The sequence below is a fragment of the Geotrypetes seraphini genome, chromosome 1 (assembly GCF_902459505.1).
Source record: "Geotrypetes seraphini chromosome 1, aGeoSer1.1, whole genome shotgun sequence".
NCBI lineage: Eukaryota > Metazoa > Chordata > Amphibia > Gymnophiona > Dermophiidae > Geotrypetes > Geotrypetes seraphini.
In genome coordinates, this window is record NC_047084.1 from 314,385,574 (window position 1) to 314,409,990 (window position 24,417).

The 24,417-nt window shown below is 42.2% G+C and overlaps 1 protein-coding gene across 11 annotated transcripts in view; it reads right to left on the reverse strand.

Moving 5' to 3' along the window:
• SGMS2 (sphingomyelin synthase 2) overlaps positions 1–24,417 on the reverse strand; it is a 221,479-nt gene that overhangs the window by 35,702 nt on the left and 161,360 nt on the right. For all 11 annotated transcript variants that reach the window (XM_033956432.1, XM_033956405.1, XM_033956462.1 and 8 more), the window contains 2 exons: positions 19,257–19,959; positions 5,839–5,956 (listed from right to left, as the gene is read on the reverse strand). In XM_033956432.1, the coding sequence (XP_033812323.1) occupies positions 5,839–5,956; positions 19,257–19,708 (570 nt within the window). In that variant the 5' untranslated portion in view covers positions 19,709–19,959. The remainder of the gene's footprint in view (positions 1–5,838; positions 5,957–19,256; positions 19,960–24,417) is intronic.

Sequence of the window (24,417 nt, forward strand, 5' to 3'; positions counted from 1 at the left end):
TATTCATGCAATCTAACACTTTGAATCCATCTCTCATCAAAATAGATGGCATACTATCTCGTCTCCACTTTGGTACAATACCCAAATCTAAATTGACAACCATCCTATTCATTGGCGCTCTTGGATGGACAGAGGTGTTTGGTCACTGGCCCATATTTCCGAAAATAATACCCTCTAATCCTTCTCCCAAATCATAAGCAAATTTGCCATTCCCTCGTCGGAATTTTTTCGATGGCTCCAACTTTCTCATTGCATTAAAAAATGCTTGCCTTCCATTTCTGAATATCCTAAATCTTTGGCTTTTCTCTCGTTCTCACATCTCGGATTCTCTTTGGGTCATTCCACATCTATTTTCTATAGGGAACTGCGCTCCAAACTTTTCCCCAGATCCAAAAGGTCCACTGACATATGGTCTAATGAAACGTCTTGGAAAGGATCGGCCAAGGATTGGGAGCTCTATTTCAGCAAGATTATACGACCCATTGCATTCTCTAGTCTCTCACTAGAGCAGGGAGCTGCGCTGAATGCCCCGCGTTGCTCTCAACGCTCATATGCTCCCTGCGCTAAAAACCGCTATTGCGGTTTAGTAAAAGGGGGCCATAGTGTAAAATATAGACAGCAGATATAAATTCTCAAAACGGACACATTTTGATCACTAAATTGAAAATAAAATCATTTTTCCTACCTTCGTTGTCTGGTGATTTCATGAGTGTCTGGTTGTACTTTCTTCTTCTGACTGTGCATCCAATCTTTCTTCCCTTCTTTCAGCCTGTATGCTTCCTCTCCTCCAGACCTCATTCCCTCCCCCAATTTTTTTCTTTCTCGCTCCCTGCCCTTTCTTTCTCCCTGCCTCCCTTTCTTTTTTTCTCTCTTCATGCCCCCTTTCTTTCTTTCTGTTTCCCTTCTTTCCTATTGTCTCCCTGCCCTCCCCCAAGCCATTGCCATCGCCATCGGGGAACAGGCCCCCAAGCTGCCGCCGCCATTGGGGAACAGGCCCCAAAGCCACTGCCGCCCCAAGCTCTCCCTGCTTCCCTACGTCGGGCCGACCAGCATTCCTCTCCCCAGCAATTGGCTGGCCCGGAACTTCCTCTCCGATGGCAGAATTGACGTCGGAGAGAGGAAGGCTGATCAGCCTGGTAGATTGTGAAGGCAACGTAAGTCTATCACGGAGCCTGGGATGGGCTCCGCGATCGACTCACTTTGCCTTCACGATCTACCAGTCGATCGCGATCGACGTATTGGGCACCACTATGCTAATTTAATGGCTCCCAGGGCAGAATTGCGTCCTGGTAAGTTAGCTGCAGGCAGAAAAAATGAACTTAGGAGGGGGGTAAGAAGAGCAACTAGAGCATAGGCGCCAGATCTGTGGGTGCCCGAGCAAACACACACATTATCTTTTTTGTGCCAATCTTTCACAGACTTGCTTGCTGCACAGCTGCTTGGGCAGCATTAATGAGCTGAACACACTGCCTTTGGTAGTTCCAGAAGCTTTCCTTCTGCTTCAACTTCCTGTCCCTGCAGAGGGAAAGCTTCCAGGGCTGCCAAAAGCAGTGTGTTCAGCTCATTAATGCTGAGAGAGTGAGAGAGAGAAATTTTGCACCTGGTTGGAGGGAGGGAGGAATAAAAGAGAAAGCTGCCAAATCAGAAGGAAGGAAGAAAGAAGGAGGCTACCAGCGAGGGGAAGGGAGAGAAGAGGGAGATGCCAGACCATGGGGGAGGGAAGGGAGAGAAGGAAAGCAGAGGATAGAGATGCCAGAGCATGGAGAGGGGAGGAAGAAGGGAAGGAGAGACAGAAGGAGACAGACCATGGGGTAGAGGCAGGGAAGAAAAGAAAAGGGAAAAGAAGAGTAAGGAGAGAGAGATGCCAGACCACGAGGAGGATTCGTGTGTTCATGGATCTCCTTTGGCTTTTACCCTTCTTTTATGAGAAATTTTATCACTGAATGGTGCTCCAAATTTAGCAGTTTCGTAATTGATTTGCACAAAAACTGTCCTGACATCCTGTTTCTTGGAATGTTAGACTCACACTGAGTCACAACTGTGCATGAGTAACCTTAAGACATATGCCACACAAAATGATATTCAAAGTTTCAAATACCAGGAACTAAGTACTAATACTCTTCAATACAGGACAGCAGAAGAGACCTCAGTGTTTCTCAGGAATACCCTGTGAAACTGTCTATGGCAATAAATATATTTTCATAGAGAAATACATCCCTGGTCTCAGCTATTTCCACTGCCTGATAAAACTTCCTTCTCACTTATTATCACTCTTTTGTTATTCAAAATATTATCGAGGATAATCAAAATATAGAGAAGAGAAAGCATTTATCTTAATTGTTTCTTCTGGTAATGTAAAATCACTGCAGAATGCAGTTTAAGAAGAAGCGAGGTAGAATAACTATCTCACTTAAAGAAGTCGATCTCCTTTTCCAGAGTCAACCTCTTGCTTTCAACGATATCCCTCGCCCTACGGCTGCATCAGGGGATTATTTTTAAAGAACGAGCTACTGCTTCAATGATTTCCTCATAAAGAAAGAGTATTAGTACTTAGTTCCTGGTATTTGAAACTTTGAATATCATTTTGTGTGGCATATGACTTTTTGAAGATATTCAGCTTGTACTGAGATAGTAGTTTTGACTATAACCTTAAGACATGTCACATAACATGCCCAAACTTGTTTCAACACACTTGCTACTTTCTTTCATACTCCAGGAGATAAATTAATGAACGCCCCTCATATTTTCCATATTTTGTTTTATTTCTATTTGTTAATTTGTAAAATGGTGATTGTTGTAAATTTGAAAAAAAAAAGGCATCTGTTAACTTTATATTTTGCACAGTATAAGGGATCATGTATCAATTTTTCAGTGGTGTTGCACTATATGCAGAGCCTGGCTTTTTGGCACTTCAGCTTAACTTTTGTCTACATATTTTTAATTTTAGCTTGTGATTATTTATTCCATTCTAGACAAGGGTGTATCTGTGTTCTGCTTGAATGGAAAAGACATGATTTTCTGTTAGCACTGATTGTGCAGGATCAATCTGTACTAATCTGGCTTGTTTAGTTTTACAATGGGTGTCTTGATATTCTAGTGCTCACTGCAGTGTTTAAGATGCTGCCTTTTTCCTGTTACACCCTTGTTGTGTGACTCATGGATTATATTTAAAAATAATTTTTTATATAAGGAGGCGAGGTGTTAAAAATATAATCAGCCCTGGGTGTCAAATATACTAGGTATGCCACTGATAGTCTTATTGAATTTGAAAAAAATGTATTAAAGTTCAGACAAGAAGGCTAGATACAAAGCCTTTTCTATTTTGATTTTTCTAGATTGTAATTGTAATTTGTATTTGTACAGCTCCCCCTCCTGATTCACAGTTTCCCCAATCGCGAATTCTGTTATTCGTTTTAGCCTTGATTTTTCATTGAGTAACGCTGCCCCAGACATCCTCCAGATTGTACCTGGTGGTCTAGCGGCGATGCGAGGCAGGAGCAATCTTCCTACGCTCCTGCCCATGCAGAGCCGTGCACCCGTGCTGTGAGTTCCCGTGGTCTCACAAGACTACAACTGAAACTCCCACAGGAACTCACAGCATGGGTGCAAAGCACGGCTCTGCACGGGGCAGGAGCATAGGAAGATCGCTCCTGCCCCACGTCGCCGCTAGATCACCAGGTAAGGTCGGGGAGGCAGGAGGGAGGCGTGGGTGGGTCAGAGCTGGCCCCAAAAAATTATTCATGATTTTCCTTATTTGCGGGCCAGCTCTGTCCTTAACCCCTGCGAATATTGAGAGTCTGCTGTATTTATAATTTTTCCCCAAAAAATCGGGGTAAATACTTCAAACTACAACGTTGTAAATTGTAGAGTGACCAAAGAGATATAGTGATACTTGAAAAAGTCACTACAGTACCATCAAAACAAAATGAATTCAAAAGTAAGCTTGTTAGCAATTTTTCTTTTTTGAACTCTGCTGAGCAGAGTTCAAAAAAGAAAAATTGCTAACAAGCTTACTTTTGAATTCATTTTGTTTTGATGGTACTGTAGTGTATTTATAATTTTTAGCTACTTATTCTGTATTTGTTGAGAATTTGTTTGGTAGCAGTGCAGGCTATGCTGTTTTCCCTATAGAAGGCGATGGTGTATTGGCATTCTAGATCTCTGTGTGATAATCATTGAAGTGCTGCTTCTTCATAGACAGGGTTGCTGTTTGAGATCTTTTAGTTCTGTAATAGCATGACATGCTTGATTTATAGGTTCTAAGTTTGTTTTTGCAGAACACTGTGGCTGTTAGTGTAAGTTTACTGCTTTTCAGTGCACTGGATTTTTGTGGTATCATCCCAGTCTGAGGTGAGCTCTCCACATCTTCAAGTTCAACAAAATGTAAGGCAATTTCGTTTTTTGATGGTAGTTGGGGGAGGGAGGATATTGGGCAGCTTGGCTCCTATGGACTGGTCACTGCTAGAAGTTGACTAAAACCAAATCCAGAGTTGAAATCCATGACTCAGTTTTGGCCCCTCCCCTACCAGCCTTCTCCACACAACAGAAAATGAATTCTACCCCCCCTCTGGGCTACCCACCACTCCAACCCCCCACCCCAAGACCTTTGGCCTTGGTGGTCTAGTGGTGTGAACAAGGCAGGAGCATTAAGTTGCTTCGGCCCCCATCAGCTGTGTTGTAACAGCGGTGGCAGCAATTTCCTATGGCAGGTGTGGGAGGCTGTGGCCTCCATTTTGAAATTGGGAATGATCTGAGCAGCAGCAACGTGGTCCTGCTCAGGCCATTTTCAGTTTCAAAATAGCAGTCATGACCTCCTGTAGCAGCCTTCCACTATTTTTACAGCACAGCAGATGGAGGCAGGAGACCCAAAGACACCACTAGACCACCAGGTCCTTTAGAAGGTAGGCCTGAGGAAGGCCTAATGGGGAGTGGGGGAGGAGGGTAGAGTGGTTAGTGCCAACTTGGTGGTCTTGGGTGTGGAACATTTACAGTTGGCGTGAGGCATGAGTGCATGGTGCTTCTTACCTGCTGCCTCCTCCCTCTGCAGTGGGAACTAACCAGAGCCCCTTTTCTCAAAAAGTTTAAAAATACAATGGTATGACAATGAGGGGGGGGGGGGGTCCAATATGCTTGTTTTCCTGAGGTCTGCCAAAGAGTTAATTCTGACCTATACTTGAGATTTATCCATTTTGAGTTGAAGTGCATAGAAATCTTTGTATGCAATTCAACACCAGCTCATTTCTCATAGCTTTTGCTTGACCTCTTAACCTGTTTCCTACCACCAGCCACTCCTTCTCATACCACATGTTTAATGTGCTACCTGACACAACAGCTTTTTCAAATCCCTATGGGCCCTAGTGAACGTGGAGATCTGGAGTGTGGGTTCCAAACCCAAGGACTTGTGGTCAGGATGTGCTCCCCCATGCTCTGTTGACATGCCAGGAGTCACAATACTGGCCTGTGAAATCAAGGTCACTAATACAGACTTTTCTGCAACACTACTACCATACCATACCATACTGATTCTTGTATCCTGCAAATGTCAACTAGGAATCATTGCAGCTTACATAATATTAGAAATGAATAATATTAGAAATATTAGCGGTATAGACTTCATACACATGAATACGTTATAGCAGGTCAGGGCAGTGAAGTATAGCGCTACCAGACATAAGCGTCGCTAAGTCCATGCTCGAATGAGCTTACAATCTAAACATACAAGACAAACAAATAGGATGCCATGGATATAGTTCAAAACACCATACTTTTCACAGTCATGGTTACCAACCACTCTCCCCCAACACAGATGATTCAAATTTTTGAAAGGTGAGGTCTTACCTTGGGCGCGCACTGAAAATGCATTCCAGGTACAGGCAAAGTGGTGACATACATGGTAATGCAACGATAGAGGTACAAAGTCCCAACTATAAAAAAGTATCTTCTTCCCACTATAGATCTGAAAACAAAGAACAATCTCAGCTGGTGAAGCAGAATCATGCACTTTCTTACACAGTGATCTCATGAAGTTACACCACATTGAAGAAATGCATAACCCATTATATATATATATATATATATATATATATATATATAAAAATAACACATTGCAGGAAAGCATGAAAATCATACAACTTACAACCAGGAACTGGTTTGTGCTGTGATTAAGAATTCTGTAGAAATTAATGACAGAATAATACACTCTTCCTCAAATTTAATGAAGAAGGTTACAAGGGGGCCCAAGGAAAGTTTGGTGGGCCTTGATTTTTCACATGTGCTGGTCCACATTATAGCTAGATCAATTTACAAGACACAGGCTTAATGAACTCAGAATAAGTACAGTCACACCGAGTTCAGAAACGGACATTCTTGCACCCTAAGCAAGTCCAAAAAATTCCAGAGGCTGCACCCCTGTGAAATGCACTGTAAAAACTCCAAAACAAAAGAAAACAAAATCTATTTCCTTTGGGGGTGGGGGTGAGGAAAGAATTTTCAGGCTGTCTGCTATGGGTCAAAACCCACAGACGCATTTCACTCATGAGCTCTGCTCCAAGCTTTCTCAATATCAAAATAAACGGAGCTTGCCACGGGCAATCTGTACTTGTGGGCATCCACGTCTAATTTTCTGCAGCCGCCTCTTCCCTGGAATATAACTGTCAGAGTTGAAAATGCAAACTAGGCACGTTATTTTTCTCTTCCAACCTAAGCCCACCCTGGGAATGCCTCTTCTTTATGAGGCTAAATGCACACACACATTGTGGAACGTTGTGCACACTTGAGGGAAGGCACTTTTCAGTCGACTCATATCACTAAGCTTTGTAAGTGGCTTTGAAAATTTCCCTCCCTGAGAAGTTCCTTGAAACTATTTCAAAAATGGAAACCTTTAAATTGAGCGCTGATGACCCTAAAATATTTTCCTTTATTGCCCTTAAATGTTTGAGACAATGAAAGTACAGTCAATGTTCAGCATGATTTCAGCAGACAGGAGAGGCTCCAGCCCACTTAAACCACAATGAGCAGATGGCTGGCAATATTCAGGCAGTGCGACTGAATACTTGCTCTAGCCATCCACTCTAAAACCAGGCAGTGGAGTTGGGATCTGTGGTGGTGGTGCTGGAAAGGAGCTGCCATTTATGAAAGGGACAGACTTGTATTCAGTACTGGGGTACACTTAACTAAACAGCCAGATATCACAGCACAAAAGGCTGTCCTATCTATGGCCACTTAGCTATCCAAGTACCAGCACTGAAAATCGGCTGCTTACAAAACTTCCAGGTTGCAGCTGGCAAGTCACTCATCCAATCCTTCCCTCTAATCTCCCCCAACTCAGCAACCCTGTTCTAAGTCGACTTCAACTCAGCATTCCTATTCCGAGGCCCCTACCCCAACTCAACTTCTCAAAATCTTGCCAGATTTCTTCTTTAAAAAAAAATAAATAAATAAAGAGGACACCTGGTACTTTCCTGTTCTGCCCTGTCACATTCCACCTCCAGCTTTGTCCTGTTCCGCCCCCAGCCGAACATTCTGTCTCCTTCCCTGAGCTCTGGAGGCCCTCTGCGCATGCACAGACATCGATGCAATGAGCGTGCGTATGTGAGCGTGCGTATGTCATCATCACATCAACATCCACAAGTGCAGAGGGCCTCCAGACGTGACCCCGTGCTCAGGGACTTCCCAAAACTCATATAAACTGCTGGGTTTTGGAAATCCATCTGGGCATCTGTTTGGTAAGAACATAAGAATTGCTGCTGCTGGGTCAGACCAGTAGTCCTTCATGCCCAGCAGTCTGCTCACGCGGTACGGGGGCCGCCTGTTGAGGGTACATGGGCTGGCAGCCACCTTGAAACTCTCCCTGTTTGCCCCCCCTTGAAGCTGCTGCTCATTCCTCCCTGCCACCCGACACGCTCTATCTTTTCCATCCCCCCCCCGCCGTTGCTGCCACCTAACATGATCCAGTCATCCATCCCCCGCAACTCCGGGCAAGGATGGGCCAGGCGCGTGCAGTGCCTACATGCAACCGCCCACAAGCCTTTCCCGCAACGTAAATTCTGATTTTGGAGAGAAGGTTCTAGGCCAGCCAATCACTACTTGACTGGCCCGGAACATTCTCTCCGACATCAGAATTTACGTCTTGGGGAAGGCTTGTGGGCCGGCCACGTGCATTTGCTGCATGCGCCTGCCCATACCTGCCCAGAGTTGCAGCAGGGGATGGATGGATGCATGGATCTTGTCAAGTGGCAACAGTGGCGGCGGAGGGAGGGGGATGGAGTGTGTTGGGTGGCAGGGAGGAATCGGCGGTGGCTTCAGCGCAGGTCAGCTTCGGGGGAGGGAGGATGTGTGTGGGTGACAGAACTTAATTTTGGGTTAAAAACTAGAAGGCAGTGAGGGGGAGGGGGCACAAACTCGACACAGAAGGAAGGGAAGGGGCATGAACATGGGACACAGAAGGGAAGGAGGAAGAGGGCACTAACTTGGGACAGGAGGGAGGGAATAGAAATGGAGAGTGTGAGTGAGAGGGAAAGGAAGAAAGAGGAAAATTGGGCATTGAGAGAAAGAGGAGAGAGGTAGAGATGCAGGTGAAGAGAAGGATGAAAGGAGAAATGGTGGTGGAGAGGGAACAGAGGGACAGATTGAAGTGGATACAAGGGGGATGAATGTTGGACATAGTGATGGAGGGAAAGATGTGGCATGGTGTTGGAGAGGGGTGATAGAAGGAGAAATGGACACGGGGCTGGTGGGCAGTGGTGAAAAATGCTGCACATGATCTGGGGGATGAGAGAGGGAGAAATGTTGGAAATGGCAGTAGAGGGGGTGGAAAAGATGCCTGGATCTCTCAAGACTGATGGACAATCTAATCTAATCTTTGATTTTTTATACCGATTCATCACAACAGGAGGGCTCGACTCAGTTAATAAAATATTTTAAAAATTATATAGGAGATTAGAACAGAAACTATCTCTTTTAGGCCAAAATTTTATCTTTTATGATTGATTATTTGAAAAAGAAGGATCATTAGTAAATTTCTGAAATAAATATGTCTTCAGAGAGAGGAAGACTTGTTGCCAATAGGGGTGGAGGAGAGAGGAAGAAAAGTTGGACTCATGAAGGGACAGAGAGAGAGAGATGTTGGTTGGGGAATGGAATGAGGACTGGAGGAGAGGAAGCATGCAGGAGGCAGAAAGAAAGAAATATTGGATACACAGTCAGAAGGAAGTGCAACCAGAGACTCATGAAATCTCCAGACAAAAGGTAGGAAAAATGATTTTATTTTCAATTTAGTGATCAAAATATGTCAGTTTTGAGGATTTATATCTGCTGTCTATATTTTGCACTATATTTGTCTATTTTTCTATAGTTGTTACTGAGGTAACATTGCATATTTTAATGCCATCTGCCTTGAACTCTTTGAAAACCCCCCAAATATAAATGATAATTAACATTTTCTCTGTGTACAGTGTGCTTTGTTGCATTACAATTAGTACTATTATTATGGGGTTGGAGTCAGGGGCGGAGTCTGGGCGGGTCTGGGGCAGAGCTTGGGCGGGGGTACCCAGTTGGTATTTGTTAGGCTTAGAGAGTACTTTGCTTGAAAAGGTTGAGAAACACTGCACTAGACCACCAGGGATAGCCCCTGGGGGGTTCTTGGAGGGGCTAGGCAGGCAAGAGGATTGAACTTGAGGAGTGCTGGGTTGTAGCAGGGGATTCAGAATCAGGAGAGCTTTTGGAGGCCCTGATAGAAAAGTCGATTCCAGCTAGGATCTGCAGAAGTATACCCTGGAAGAAAGGTGGGAGAAGGGATATGATAGAGAAGCTTAAATATCTCTGTGATATTAACGCTTAGGAGGTGAGCCTTTTTGAAATGAAGGAAAACTGCAATAAGAAGGATGAAATTAAGAGGTGATATGCTCAGGAGTAATCTAAGGAAATACTTAATTTTAAGGGTGATGTGTGCATTAAATAGCCTCCCGGTGGAGGTGGTGGAGACAAGGACTGTATCTGAATTCAAAAAAGCATGCATCAAGCACATGGGATTGCTTAGGGAGAGGAAGAGACAATGGTTGCTGCGAATGGGCTTATTGGATGGGCTATTTGGCCTTTTATCAAGTTTTACTGTTTCTTTCTAAGAGTCTTTATGCGGGACCCAGTTGAATATTGGCTGGAAGCCACCTAAGTGAGGCAGCCAGTACATGCCCTGATATAAACTGCTGGAATCTGGCTCAGCACTGAATATCCAGGTCTAATTTAGCTGGCAGCAATCAGCACTTTAAAAAATGCTGACTGCTGCTGGCTGAATATTGACCAGAATGTTACCAGACCTTTTGAATGGTCCAGCTTGGGGTTTTCTTGTAACAGGGCCGCTGAGCTCGGGTAGCAGGAATGTGCATATACACCATTTAAAATTACCCCATGGAAAAGTACCTGTGCACATTTATATGCGCTCTTGAAGATCCATGCATTTGCCATTTTATGTTTCAATGTTATATGTGTTTTATAGAATTTAATCTTCATTATCAAACTCAGATGACCTTATTCTGCAAATAATTCTTAGCTCAATTTCACTCTATATTTCATCAGAGCTCAGTGGTACAGCTCTAGCAGTTCACAATCTCATCACTGCCTAAGCCATGAACCACATAATCATTGGTCTATAATTTGCTGAAAATTTTCTAAAAGCTCATCCAATGTTTTATTAGCTCCAAATTGGTGCTCATCTTATTCATTCAATAGTAAAAAAATTTTTTACATAGCTTATTTTAATCCAAAGTTTCACAATCCAGAAATCAGATTGTGAACTGCTGGAATGGTACCACTGAGGTCTGGTGGAATATAGAATTAATTTGAATTTAGAATTATCTGTACAATAAAGGTCATCTGAGCGTGAGAGCGAAGACTGTGTTTCGTGGCTTGGATGAAAAATTTGTGATTTGCCTATTATCATGTACCCTTTTATAGAATTCACGTCTAAGTGCAACCCCCGCTTAACCCCCTCCCCCAAGGCCACCTCTGGTCAGTAGATTGATGCAATAACCTTGCATTAGAACAGTGTATCGCAAACTGTGTGCCGCGAGACACCGGGGAGAAGGAGTGGCGCCAGCGCCGGCTGACTGCCTACAGGACGTGCCTCTTGCAGCGCTGCCAGCGGCCTCTCCTCCTTTCTGCACCTCTTCTTTTTCAGCACCCCCCCCCCCCACTGGCGGCTCGGAGCCCCATCTGGAGGGCCTCCACTCATGCGTGGATGTTGATGTGACACCATCACGCATGCGAGCAACGTCATGGCAGTGACATCCGTGCCCTTGAGCCGCAGCCGCCAGTTCAGTGTGCCACAGCTCATAAAGCTTGCAAGACACTGCATTAGAACCTGCACTAAAGCTCAGCACATGATTTTCTAACACGTGCAACACCATAACTGTGATCCTCAGTACTGTCAGCACATCGTATACAGATAGACCAAACACAAAAACTGGAGACCAAAAACTAACACTGGAGAGCACACAGGTCTGCTGCAGTGGCAGGTATAACTTGTACACAATAAAACTGTATCTGTGCAAAACATTCTGACCCCCCCCCCCCCCCGATTCTATAAACCAGGGGTGTCAAATGTTGGGCCTCAAGGGCCGCAATCCAGTTGGTTTCAGTGCATGCAAATAGATCTCATGCATATTCATTGGGGAAATCCTGAAAGCCCAACTGGATTGCGGCCCTCGAGGACAGACATTTGACACCCCTGCTATAAACGGTGTCCGACTCCTAGGTGCCATTTGTGGTTAAATCCTTAGGTGCACTGCCGTTTGGGTCAGGGTTTTCTTGCCTAAATAAGTGTACCTAACTCTGCCTTGGATCCACCCTGAATCTGCCCCTAACCATGTCTACTGCCAGTAGGCACCTCAGGACCAGTAAGTGATGTCATAGGGAGAGCAGAGGCTGGCGTGGGCAACAGTTTTGGAGATGCTGTTTGCGCCGGTGAAGAGTTCAAGAGGTACGGGGAGAAAAGCGGTGGAAAAGCGGGCACCACTGCCAAGGGCACCTCTTAACCTCGCTACACCACTGCCCCTATGCATCAGATCAGGCACCTTGCTCTGGGCAGTTTTTAAAATGTTTAGTCCTAATTTAGTTTATAGTTTTGCTATACTGTCTTTCATGCTCAACAGCAAAGTAGTTTATAATAAATCCAGACAGATCACAGTTGAGAACACAAAAGTGATCACATTAGGGGAGAGATTTCATCAAACATGTCCACGTACATGTGTAAAAGACTTAAAATATATACTGACTTAAATGTATGTGCCTAGTCAAGGGGGCTTGCATTCTGTTTTATTTATTTAAAACATTTCTAACCCACACTACCTAACAATTCTAGGTGTATTATGCTCAAAACACAATTAATAAATCCAAACTGTATTTTGGTACTCCAGTCCCTCTACTATTATAGGGTTTTGTGATTACACTCAAAACATACATAATCTTACAGCACTAAGCAGGTTCCACTTAAAATATAATCATTATTAAAACAAACTAAAAACAGGCAAGATGCTGACCAACAAATATCAAGAGCCTCTACAAAAAAGTGTGCTTTCAAATATCTCTTGAACTACACAACAAAAACAATTTGTCCGAGTTCTGCAGTAAATAAGTTGAATAAGATATCAACTTCATTAGATATCAAAAGCCTTTGCAAAAAATATGGGGATCATTTTCAAAGCACTTAAGACACAAAAACCTATGGCACATTGTGTGTCTAAGTGCTTTTGAAAATGAGCCTCTATGCCTTCAGTTGTTCCATAAACTGAAAAAGCAGAAGTACGAGTAATTTGTCTGATTTCTGCTGGAAGTGAAGGCCACAATATAACACCCCATGTAAAACAAAAGAAGAATGGTAAGTGTTCAGTTTGACAATTTTAAAAGATGAAACATACAACAATATTTATCATCTGAACATAAAGTACATGTTCAATATATTGTTAAACAAGTTGCTAGACTGATAGGAGCTTCATTGTTCAAAACTTTATGAATCGGCTAGACAGAGAACATTACGGTACATTTCACCTACCATGAAACTGGAAGCCAATGAACATAAGAATTGCCACTGCTGGGTCAGACCAGTGGTCCATCGTGACCAGAAGTCCGCTCATGTGGTGGCTCTTAGGTCAAAGACCAGTGCCCTAACTGAGTCTAGCCTTACCTGTGTACATTTTGGTTCAGCAGGAACTTGTCTAACTTTGTCTTGAATCCCTGGAGGGTGTTATCCCCTATAACAGCCCCTGGAAGAGCGTTCCAGATTTCTACCACTCTCTGGGTGAAGAAGAACTTCCTTACGTTTGTACAGAATCTATCCCCTTTTAACTTTAGAGAGTGCCCTCTCGTTCTCTCTACCTTGGAGAGGGTGAACAATCTCTCTTTCTCTACTAAGTCTATTCCCTTTATTATCATGTCCCCTCTTCAGTAATGAGGAGATGTGTGACCAATTTGTCCAGTCCATAACACTTGAGGATAACAAGATAGCCAACAGCAACCTTCAATTCCCAATGTGCACAAAGTTGTCCATCCAGGCTCAAGATCCTAACACCTGACCCACTCCTTTGCTGGCAAGTGTAGCCGGGAGCACAGTCTGGATGGAGCATAGATGAAGTTCACAAATATGTATACGGACTCAAATGCTTTAATCAGTGTGCATACTTCTGAACATTACCTACAAAGTTGATGTAGGTACTTGCAAGGTATGATATCTGCTAGTAGTTTACAAAGAAAGTAGGACGCCTATATGTCTTTATAAAATAGTGCCTAGGAAGTGCCTCCTTGACCTCTTAAACCAGGTGCTATGCTATAAAATTACTTTGCACAGCACTACTGAAAATGAATAGGATAAGCTTGACACAAGATAAGATTATGACTAAGGGGGAGATACCCAGAATTATTTTGAGAACTGGTCTTAAAACATGTAAACTAACCCCAAAAGGTAAGAGACATTCAGTCTACCTACACTAACATCACCAAGGATCAGACTTGTAATCTCCAGAAATTCTATATTACTGACCAATGCTCAACACTACCAGCTTGGAGAAGATATACCTCAGGGGTGATATGATAGAGGTCTATAAAATACTGAGCGGAAAGAGTAGATGTGAATCACTTGTTTACTCTATCCAGAAACACTAGGACTAGAGGGCATGCGATGAAGTTACTAAGTAGTAGATTTAAAACAAACTGGAGAAAATATTTCTTCATACAACATGTAATTACTGGAATTCGTTGCCAGAGAATGTGGTGAAATCAGTTAGTTTAGTGGGGTTTTAAAAAGATTTGGATAAATTCCTAAAAGGGAAGTCCCTAGGCCATTATTGAGATGGCTTTGGAAATCCATTTCTTATTCCTAGGATAGGCAGCAATCTGTTTCACTACTAGAGATCTAGCTAGGTACTTGGGACCTGGGTTGGCCACTGTTGGAAACAGGATACTGGGCTCGATGGACCTTCAGTCTGTCCCAGTATGGCAATTCTTATGTTCTTATGAGGTAAAAGGGGGATGCCTGGTGCATGTCCACAAGAGAGGGGCAGTAGGCATAGCTCTTGTGCACATCATGCCCAGTAGAGTATATGGCTGTGGTCTCCAGAGTTTTGGACTACAAGGTAGAAGCAGTATGCAAACACCCCCCACCCAAAACCCCCCAAAATCCAAACAACCCTGCACAATGTTGCCGTTGAAGCCTCTTGCCATGATAGTAGTTTGGAAATTCTTTTGTTTTGAGGGGTTTTTTGTTCCACAACTTTTGACACAACTGTTACGCATGGGACACACACACACACACATATATACAATACATGCACATGGCACATATTCTACACAAGTGCAGATTTTTTAAAAATGCAGACTGCTCCACCAAGCCACCCTCATGCAACGACTGCTCCAGACCTGCCCCAAAATTTTGAACACTTAAGGTAGGTGCTCCTCTCTGTGCATTACATGGAATACTCATTTTAACACTAATGAGCTCTTTCTAATACATTTCCATAGGCTTATCGGAAACTGCTAAAGTGAATGATAAAAGCCACACAGAATCCATTTGTGCATTAGACTCTGGCTACAACCAGTCTAAATCAAACGTTGCTGGCAGGATAAGCTTTAAGCATCGGGGCCTACGCTAGTAAAAACTGTAATAAGAGATTGGTGTGGGGGACGTATTGGCCATATTTGGTGGTCCTGTAGGAAAGCGAGCATCTTTTGGAATGAAATCTAGTTACTGTTTGCAGCATTGGGTGAGCATTTCAATTCCATGGGATTCAGGTATTTATCTTTTTAAATAAACAACTGGACGATATGAGGTCTGTTCAAAAAGTTTCAGGACTGATTTTATAAAAATGTATTAAACAATCTTATAACTTATTCCATTGGATCTCCTTCAAAGTACTTCCCTTCCCTATGTATACACTTTTCCCAAGGTTGTTTCCACTTCTGGAAACAGTCCTTAAACACATCTTTAGGAATTGCCAAAAGTTGCTGCATGAAATTTTGCTTTATGTCTTCAATGGTGTTGAATCGCTTTCCTTTCAGCATGGATTTAAGTTTAGGAAACAAGAAGTCAGCAGGGGCCAAGTCAGGAGAGTAAGGTGGCTGGGGAAGAACTATCATCACGAATTTTGATGACGGCATGAACAGGCATGTTGTTGTGATTCAGAAACCACAAGAAACCACAACTGCTCCCTCCAAAGTTCGGGCCGCTTCCTCCTGATTCTCTCACAAAGTTGTTTCAGCACTTTCAGATAGTAATTTTGGTTGATAGTTTGTCCTTGTGGCAGAAATTCATAGTGAACAACGCCGCAACTGTAAAAAAAACCCTGTTAATATCACTTTGACATTTGACCAAACTGTCCAAGCTTTTATCAGTCTTGGCGATGTTTTGGTTCTCCATTGAGATGATTGAGTTTTGTTTTCCATGTCATAATCGTAAACCCATGTCTCATCACCAGTTATCACTTTATCAAGAAATGTTTCATCTTCATTTGCCTGTTCAAGAAGATTCTGACAGATCATGACGTGGTTGTCCTTCTGGTCATCGACCTTGGAACAAACTTTGTCACAACGTGAGACATCTCCAACTTCTCTGTTAGAAATGTTGTGTCATGGACCTTAGGGGAGGGTTCAAGATGGTGGCGGCAAGGTGATGGCATCTCCAATTTAGCCCTGCAGAAGATTCCTAAAAATATTACCTTTTGGACATGCCTCATTGTAAACGAAAGGGGAATATCTGAGCCAATCCCTTGGCAGCAAGGACTTCCTCCCCTGCTCAGAGGTCTATTTGTGAGTTCGCCGCTGCCTCTCTCCCACATGGTGTGTCCGGAGAATTGTCTACTGTTTCTTTGATGAGAAGAGATGATGACGAACTGGATTTCGAGATATCTCTCTCCCTTCCGGATACTGATCTGCGGCCTGGCTGGAGGACCCCTGCGAAGATTCTCTTGCAGGGGAAACCCCAACTCGAGGGGCTGTTGCCGCAAGAAGTTCAAGAGAGCAGGGAAAGCTTGGAGCTGGAGTGGAAGTTTGCTCCCAACTGGTAAGACCTGCGGTGGTGACACTGGAGAGCATATGGGAATCTCTCCTGAAGTTGAACACGACAGTTGCAAAGTCTTCGCAAGATGCTGCTGGGCTCTTACATACTGTGGATGTTTTGGGTAAAACATTGAATGGCACAAAAGAGGAGTTTTCTTCAGAATTGAAGCAAGTTAGAGTGAAAAACCTTCAAGATTTAATGTCTGGGATTGTAAGATAAAATTTTACTTAATAAAAAGATTTGAGCAGCTAGAAAATTATAGCTGCAGATTGAATTTGTGTTTTTTGAACTTCTAAAATCTCTGGGAATAACTCCTATGGAAATATTTAAAAAATGCTTAATTGAGGTTTCTAAGATTTTTCCCTGAAAATATTCCCCCAGTGAATCGAAAATATTATTTACCAGTAAAGAAAGAAATAGGAGCTAACCTAGAATAAGTGGAAAAGAAGCTCTTAACGTTATGGATTTGCTTGAAATGACCTTATCTGAAAATTCTGAAAGAGCTACTTTACTAGTATCATTTGTCTTTGAGCAAGATGCTAATGTTATATTTAGATTATACTTTTGTAATTCTCAAGTATTATTCTATGGGAAAAGGGTTTGGATGTTCCCGGATGTGACTAGACAAACACAGGAACGGAGGAAATTGTTTTTGGCAATGAGAACTGAAACAATGACTTTGGAGGCTTCATTTCTTTTGATCTGTCCTTGTAAGTGAACTGTATGTTTAAATATTTGGGAGTAAAATATGTATTTTATACACCAGAACAGTTGAGAGCATTTATAGATTTGAAGAAGTTGGTAACCGGTACTGTCTAACTATTATGAACAGCTGTTGGGATAGTGAGACTAACTGTTAGTCCAATTCTTGTATTATTTCATGTAAAAAGTGTCTCTTCCTTTTACCTGGGCCTTCCTCCTATTATTGTGGTTTAAGAAAGATTATGTATTTTTTTACCTTTGTACAGTGGTCCCCTGCGAATTCGCGGTTCGCAGACTCACTAATTCGCGGTATTCTCCAACCGCCTCTTCCTGTACTAAATTCAGGCTACACCAGTCAGGAGCTGCGTGTCAAAGCAGCTCCTGATTGGTGTAGCCTGATTTTAGTAACAGGAAGAGGCGGTCAGAGCATACAGCGAGTGTTTTTGCATCCGCCGGTGCCCCAGCTGTCCTCTCCTGCCTTTTAACCGCATTCACGGTTTTTCAAAATTTGCGGGAGTTCCGGGGGAGTACTGTACTTTCTTTTTTCAGATGTTGCTTTCTGTATTTTTGAAGTGAGAGCATTCTTGTGAATTATGGTTAAATGGTAATAAAATATACATTAAAAATTTGCTGATGACAAAAAAAAAAAAATGTTGCGGCATGAGTGGAGATGCTGAATTCCTCTGCCAATTCTTTAACAGTTAATCGCTGATTAGTGTGCACAAGAACTCTCATTTGATCAACATGATCATCATCAGTTGACGTTGATGGTCTTCTAGTTCGTGAATCGTCTTCTACTGATTCACAATCACTGTTGAAGCGTGAATACCATGTAACACACCTTCCACGACTCATGACATGTTCCCCATAAGCCACTTTCCACATCTCATAAGTTTCTGTAACGGTCTTACCCAATTTAAAACAGAACTTCTCGCTGTAGCGCTGCTGATTGAGGTTACACATGATGAAAAATAGCCGATCACGAAAACACACTTATTTTTTAAACAGACCTCATATACCTACAGTCTAACAAAAGTTGATAAAGCATAGTGTGAACATGGCTAAAAGGATTATTTCTACATGTTGGAAGACTGAGCATTCTCATTAGTTCTTAAATGGTTGAATAAACTACATTATACAGAGTCTGTGAAATGGAAAGACTGATGGCTGAGAGTAGGACAACACTGTGTAAGTGGGAAAAGATTTGGGAAATATTTTTGCTGAATTGTCCATAAGGCAAGGCACTCATTGATAATGTACTTTAACTAATGACTGTTAAAATCAGGGAAGGCAGATACCTAAAGTGTACTAATGCTTACTTGCTGCTAGTGAGAGGGGGTCGTTAAAATTATTGACTGTGTCAAGGCTTCTTCATACTTATGGAGGGGGGCCAAACCCAAAAAATGTCTAGTTCTCAGGGCACACTTGAATCCCATTGGGTTGTCTGGATATCCACAAAGAATATGCGTTAGATAGACTGGCATGCACTTCCTCCTTGGTATGCAAATCTATCCATGCATATTAACTGTGGATATCCAGAAAATCCAATGGGACTTGGTGTGCCCTGTAGCCTGGGTTGAGAAGGCTTGTCCTAGGGGGTATGTTGTCCTATTACTTGGAACACTTTTCATTGTAACAAAAGCATGCTTTTCCAGTTAAAGGGATAATTTATTCTAAGTTTGTTCTGTTAAAACACTACTTACTTCAGTTGTACTGATTTGCTGTTCATTGTCTACCCCAGGGGTTTGCAACCCATCCTTGGGACAGTCAGGTTTTCAGGATATCTATAATAATGCACAAGATAAATATGCATGTGCTACCACCATTTTATGCAAATCTATCTCATAAATATTCACCACAGGCATTCTAAAAATCTGACTGGTGGGGTATTTCCTAAGGAATGGGTTGAGAACTCGGTCTATACTGTTGACAAACTATTCACTAAAGACCTCTGTAATTATAAACAAAAAACCTGGAGAGCTGAAGAAAGTAAAAATGCAAATGCTGTACTTACTTGTATCTGAGAAACAACCACTGAGTTAACCATAATCCAACCAGTATCATCCCATTTATTTCTGATACAGAAAAGGCCCATGCCACTCGACTAATATAATCAAAGAACTTGTCTGGCAGAGGGGGGTTGAGCTCCTTGGCAGGCACTCGTTCGTGTACAACTGTGATCATGACAGTCGTTAGAACTAAATTGAAGAGTGCATACACAAAAGCGATGCCCGTTTTCCACCATTCCATAGGAAACCTGTTCCTGGGATCCACCGACATGGAAATTTTGATGTAATCTGGAAATGTCTTTGCACTTTTTCTCAGGCCATTGGGTAAGTTTTTTGGCTTGCCGTTTGTGGTTTTCTCGTCTTCGCTCGCTGAGGATGTTGACCTGGGGAAACCATTTGGAATGTCGTGTGGAGCCTCCATGTGTTCTTCCAGCTTTGCTGTCTCGATGACTTCCATTGCTTAGAGAATAAATGTTTCTAGTTCTCTTTCAGTTGTGTTACTCGAAGCTAATTATATACTGATATGGCAGATTTGTTTTCCTTTTAATATTGCATGGTCAAAAGGAAACCCCAAAACATCAACATCACTCTCTGTTCAGCATCTTTGTACAACAGTTATTCATTTGCAGCCATTGGCGGCAATAAAAGGAATAGCAGCAGTGGCAAAGAATTTGTCTTCTTGCTTGTGAAGATCCGTTATCTTGTTATCTGTAAGACAACCAAATACTATTTAGCAACACTGATTTTATGTCAAATCTTTGTTTTAACAGAAGTGACATCTTTCAATATATTCGGAGGTTGATAGTCAAGACAATGCTGAGCCCCTATAGCTCATTTAGGCCCTTACTTTAGATTTACAAAGTTAGGCACCTATTTTCATATGAATTTAACACAAACATTCCCCTAATCTTGTATACGATGGTTCTAAAGTCAACCTTTTACACTGGGTTAGGGATTACAATGAATGCATGGATCAAAAAAAATATTTTCATTGCCAATAAAAAAGGAGGCTGCTTAAAGCACAGGAAAAAAATATTACCGTATATTTTCTACCTGAAGATGAGCAGTAATGGGCATAAACAGAGAATATATATGAGATAGGTTGTATACATTGGAGACCCAGTTAGTATTTGAATATATGCCTCATGTATATTCATTCAGTATATCCTGAAAAACATAACCAGTTAGCTGTGCCTCCATTAGAGGCATAATGACAAGGGGCCTAGAGATAGCCATGGCCCTCAGGGGCAACACTGACAGGGATGTCAAAACACAGAACTACATGTGTGATATGGTTAGTGGGAAGTGCAAATATAAACAGTGGCCACTGGGTGCTGGAGAGGCATAGTATACTAGTTACAAACAAACAGAAATTGACCCTTGATACTCCACAGAATCAAAGAGCAACCAAAAACAAAAATGCTGTGGAGAAAATGTCCAAGATTCTGGCTTTATTGAAGATACAGTCATAAAATCCACATAATAAAATGTCTAGGACCCATAAGATGGGAACTGTGGACCCAACACGGTCCGTGTTTCGACGACCCTGTCGAGCAGGTTTGTTCTCAGCCTTTGATCCAAGTTCTTTGACTTAGAACTCTTAGGGACCCCTGAGGAAGACAGGGTCGTCAAAACACAGACCGTGTTGGGTCCACAGTCCCCATCTTACGAGTCCTAGACATTTTATTATGTGGATTTTATGACTGTATCTTCAATAAATGAGGACTCCAGTAGAAATCAATCCTTTCTGATTATAATACCGCTCTCAGAACCCTGTGATGTCCTAACACAATAGTGTTTGGAACCATATTACCAGGTAAATGATGTCTTTCATTGAGTCGGTAAGTTGTGTGCAAAAAACCACAAACATGCAGCAAGCTCATAAAAAGTGCTAAATGTAAATATAATAAATATGCTAAAAGTTATATCAAAACATTTTTTTGCACTTATCTTTCCCAGAGCTGGCTTGTAGTGCATAATTGTTCGTGCATGGCTAAACACCCAACGGGACCCGTTTCACCACAAATAAAGGGCTTCTTCAGGGGTCATGCGTTTAGAAATGTGCAATCGTATTGACGTTGACACAAAAATGGCGCTGGCCATTTGTGTCAACGTCAATACGATTGCACATTTCTAAACGCATGACCCCTGAAGAAGCCCTTTATTTGTGGTGAAACGGGTCCCGTTGGGCGTTTAGCCATGCACGAACAATTATGCACTACAAGCCAGCTCTGGGAAAGATAAGTGCAAAAAAATGTTTTGATATAACTTTTAGCATATTTATTATATTTACATTTAGCACTTTTTATGAGCTTGCTGCATGTTTGTGGTTTTTTGCACACAACTTACCGACTCAATGAAAGACATCATTTACCTGGTAATATGGTTCCAAACACTATTGTGTTAGGACATCACAGGGTTCTGAGAGCGGTATTATAATCAGCAAGGATTGATTTCTACTGGAGTCCTCACCTATTGCGGTTGATATTGTCTTGTAGAAGAGGACTTTTTGCCTTTTAGAGTGGTTGAGTTTATTACTGTATCTTCAATAAAGCCTGAAACTTGGACATCTTCTCCACAGCGTTTTTGTTTTTATAGTATACTAGCTTCCATCACTGGGTTGAGAACTGCTGCTGTAAATGTTTTGTCATATTATTGTCACATCAGAAAGGAGAGTCAACCGGATTTTGAAATGAGCTAGCAGCTTACTAAAAAAAAAAAAAGCGGGCGTCTACCCCTGATAAAGGGACGAAGCGGAGAACTCCGTTGGCTACCCTGAAGTCACACTGCACTTTCTTAAAAAAAACAGCTAAGTGATCTCCTTTAAATCCTTGATTAAAAAACTTGTGAACAAGTGAGGAGTTAATTGAATTTCTGCACTGAAAATTTATATATACTTATAATGAAAGATTTCCAAGATTTATATCAAATCAAAAATATTTTTTTAAATATTTTAGAATAAAGAGAGGAAATGATGTAGTGGTGGACCCGTATAAACTTAGCTGTATCACGTTAAATATGTGGTACCACCGGGATACTTTACCTTGGTGAGGTAAGTTCCCACTATTGACATTCTCTGCTATAATATAATTTAACTGACTACTGTTTTGAACATTGATATTTGTTATATATCTCTTGGGAATCTCTCGCAAACACGGTTGTTTGGTTATTGATTTTTATATTTTTACCATGCTTTGCAAACTTTGTTTTTCCATCTCTGTCAGACTTGTCCCAGGTACATTAAATAGATGGTGAGCCCACCGGGACAGAAAGTGAAAAATGCTTAAGTACCTGAATAAATTAATGTAAACCATTCTGAGCTCCCTTGAGAAAACGGTATAGAAAACTGAATAAATAAATAACCCCTTTTACAAAAGCGTAGTGCAGTTTTTAGCGCCAGCCGGGGCGGTAACAGCTACTATGCACATAGAATTCTTTGAGCATTGGAGCTGTTACCGCTGTGGCCGGCACTAAAAACCACGCTATACTTTTGTAAAAGGGGGGGAATAAATAAAACACTTTTTCACTCTAACTCCATAAAAACAGATGCAGAGAACAGCAGGCTGAGAACCAGGAAAGTCTGCTTTAAATCCTCCCACTGCTCCTTGTAATCTTGGGCAAGTCACGTAACCCTCCATTGCCTTAGGTACAAACCTTTCAGGGACAGGAGGTACCTGAATGTAACTCACCCTGAGCTCCGACCAGTGGCATAGTAAAGGGGGGGGGAGGGGTTTCTGCCCTGGGTGCAGTCTTGGTAAGGGCACCGGCAAATGTCCTCTTCTCCACCCCTTCCCCATCACATGTGTGCACCCCTTCCCTCATACCTTTTTAATTTTCCCTGCGTGAGCAGTATTATGAACTTGCTGCCTGCGTCGGTTCGCCTCTCTCTGACGTCACTTCCAGGCCCCGCACCTAGGAAGTGACATCGGAAGGATAGCCGACCCAACACGGGCAGTAAATTCATGATGTTGCTTGTTCCTAGAAAATTAAAAAGGTTTGCAGGAAGGGAAGGGAGGCACACACACAGCAGAGGGGGGTAGCAGGAAGGAGCAGGGGAGGCAGAGAAGAGGGGAGGGGTGCCACTGCCCCAAGGCCCCGCTCATCCTCGCTATACCAATGGCTACGACTCAGCTACATAAAAAAAAAAAAAAAATCATGGTGAAAAAAATATTAATTGCAGTCAGAAGATAAGCTGCTAATGCCATTAAGTCTTTACTTACATATAACCTTTCAGCCAGGCCAACAGAGCAGTTTATACGAGAAAACACAAAAGCACTCTAAGTTATAATCAGAAGTAAGTCAGCTACAGGCTAAAAGACCATGACAATAAACACACTGGAAGTGTACTTCAAATATCAGTATAAATGCATACTAGTTAGGTTAGAAAAAACATCACAGCAGAAATGAGAATAAATCGGAGGATGAACAGAAACAGGTGCACCTCAAAGCTTCAAACCCCTACTCAGACATCCTCATCAAATAAAGGATTTTACATAACTGGTTTCACCAGAATCCATGTAGGCCTGTTCAAAAAAAATTTGCCTTTTTTTTTTTTTTTGAGCAAAAAGAAATTAAATGCAACATGTTGCCGACGTGGCCTCACCTCGCCCATAAAAACAAAACAAAACACTTTTTAAGCCTATTTTGAATCATGAGGTAACCTATTCCTGATGGCTGGTGCTAGAAAGGAAAAAAATAACTGTGATATGTAGATTCAAAGCAAGCAATAGCAAGCTAATTCTCAAACACAAAGCACAACTCCCAATGCAGGGAAGTTCAATGGAACAGTGAAAAGGGATGAGTGAAAGCATACTTCTTAGGGTGAAGTTGAACAGTCTTTAAAAAGTCACAGAATGCTTGGTTGAAAGCAGCAAACCCATGACATAGCCAAAGATAGCTCTCTGGAAGACCAATGCCATCAGAAGGCAGAGCAGTATGTTAAAGAAGATGGGGAAATGCATAGAAAATAGTCTGGAAGAAAGGAGGAGGAGGAGGAAAAGGATCAGTCAGAGACTAGGGAACAAAAATGCTTTCTTAAGCATAGCAAAAGATCACGTAATTAGCAGTGGGAGTGGGCTGGAATATACTACACCAGTGGTTCCCAAACCTGATCTGGGGGCCCCCCAGCCAGTCAGGTTTTCAAGATATCCCTAATGAATATGCATG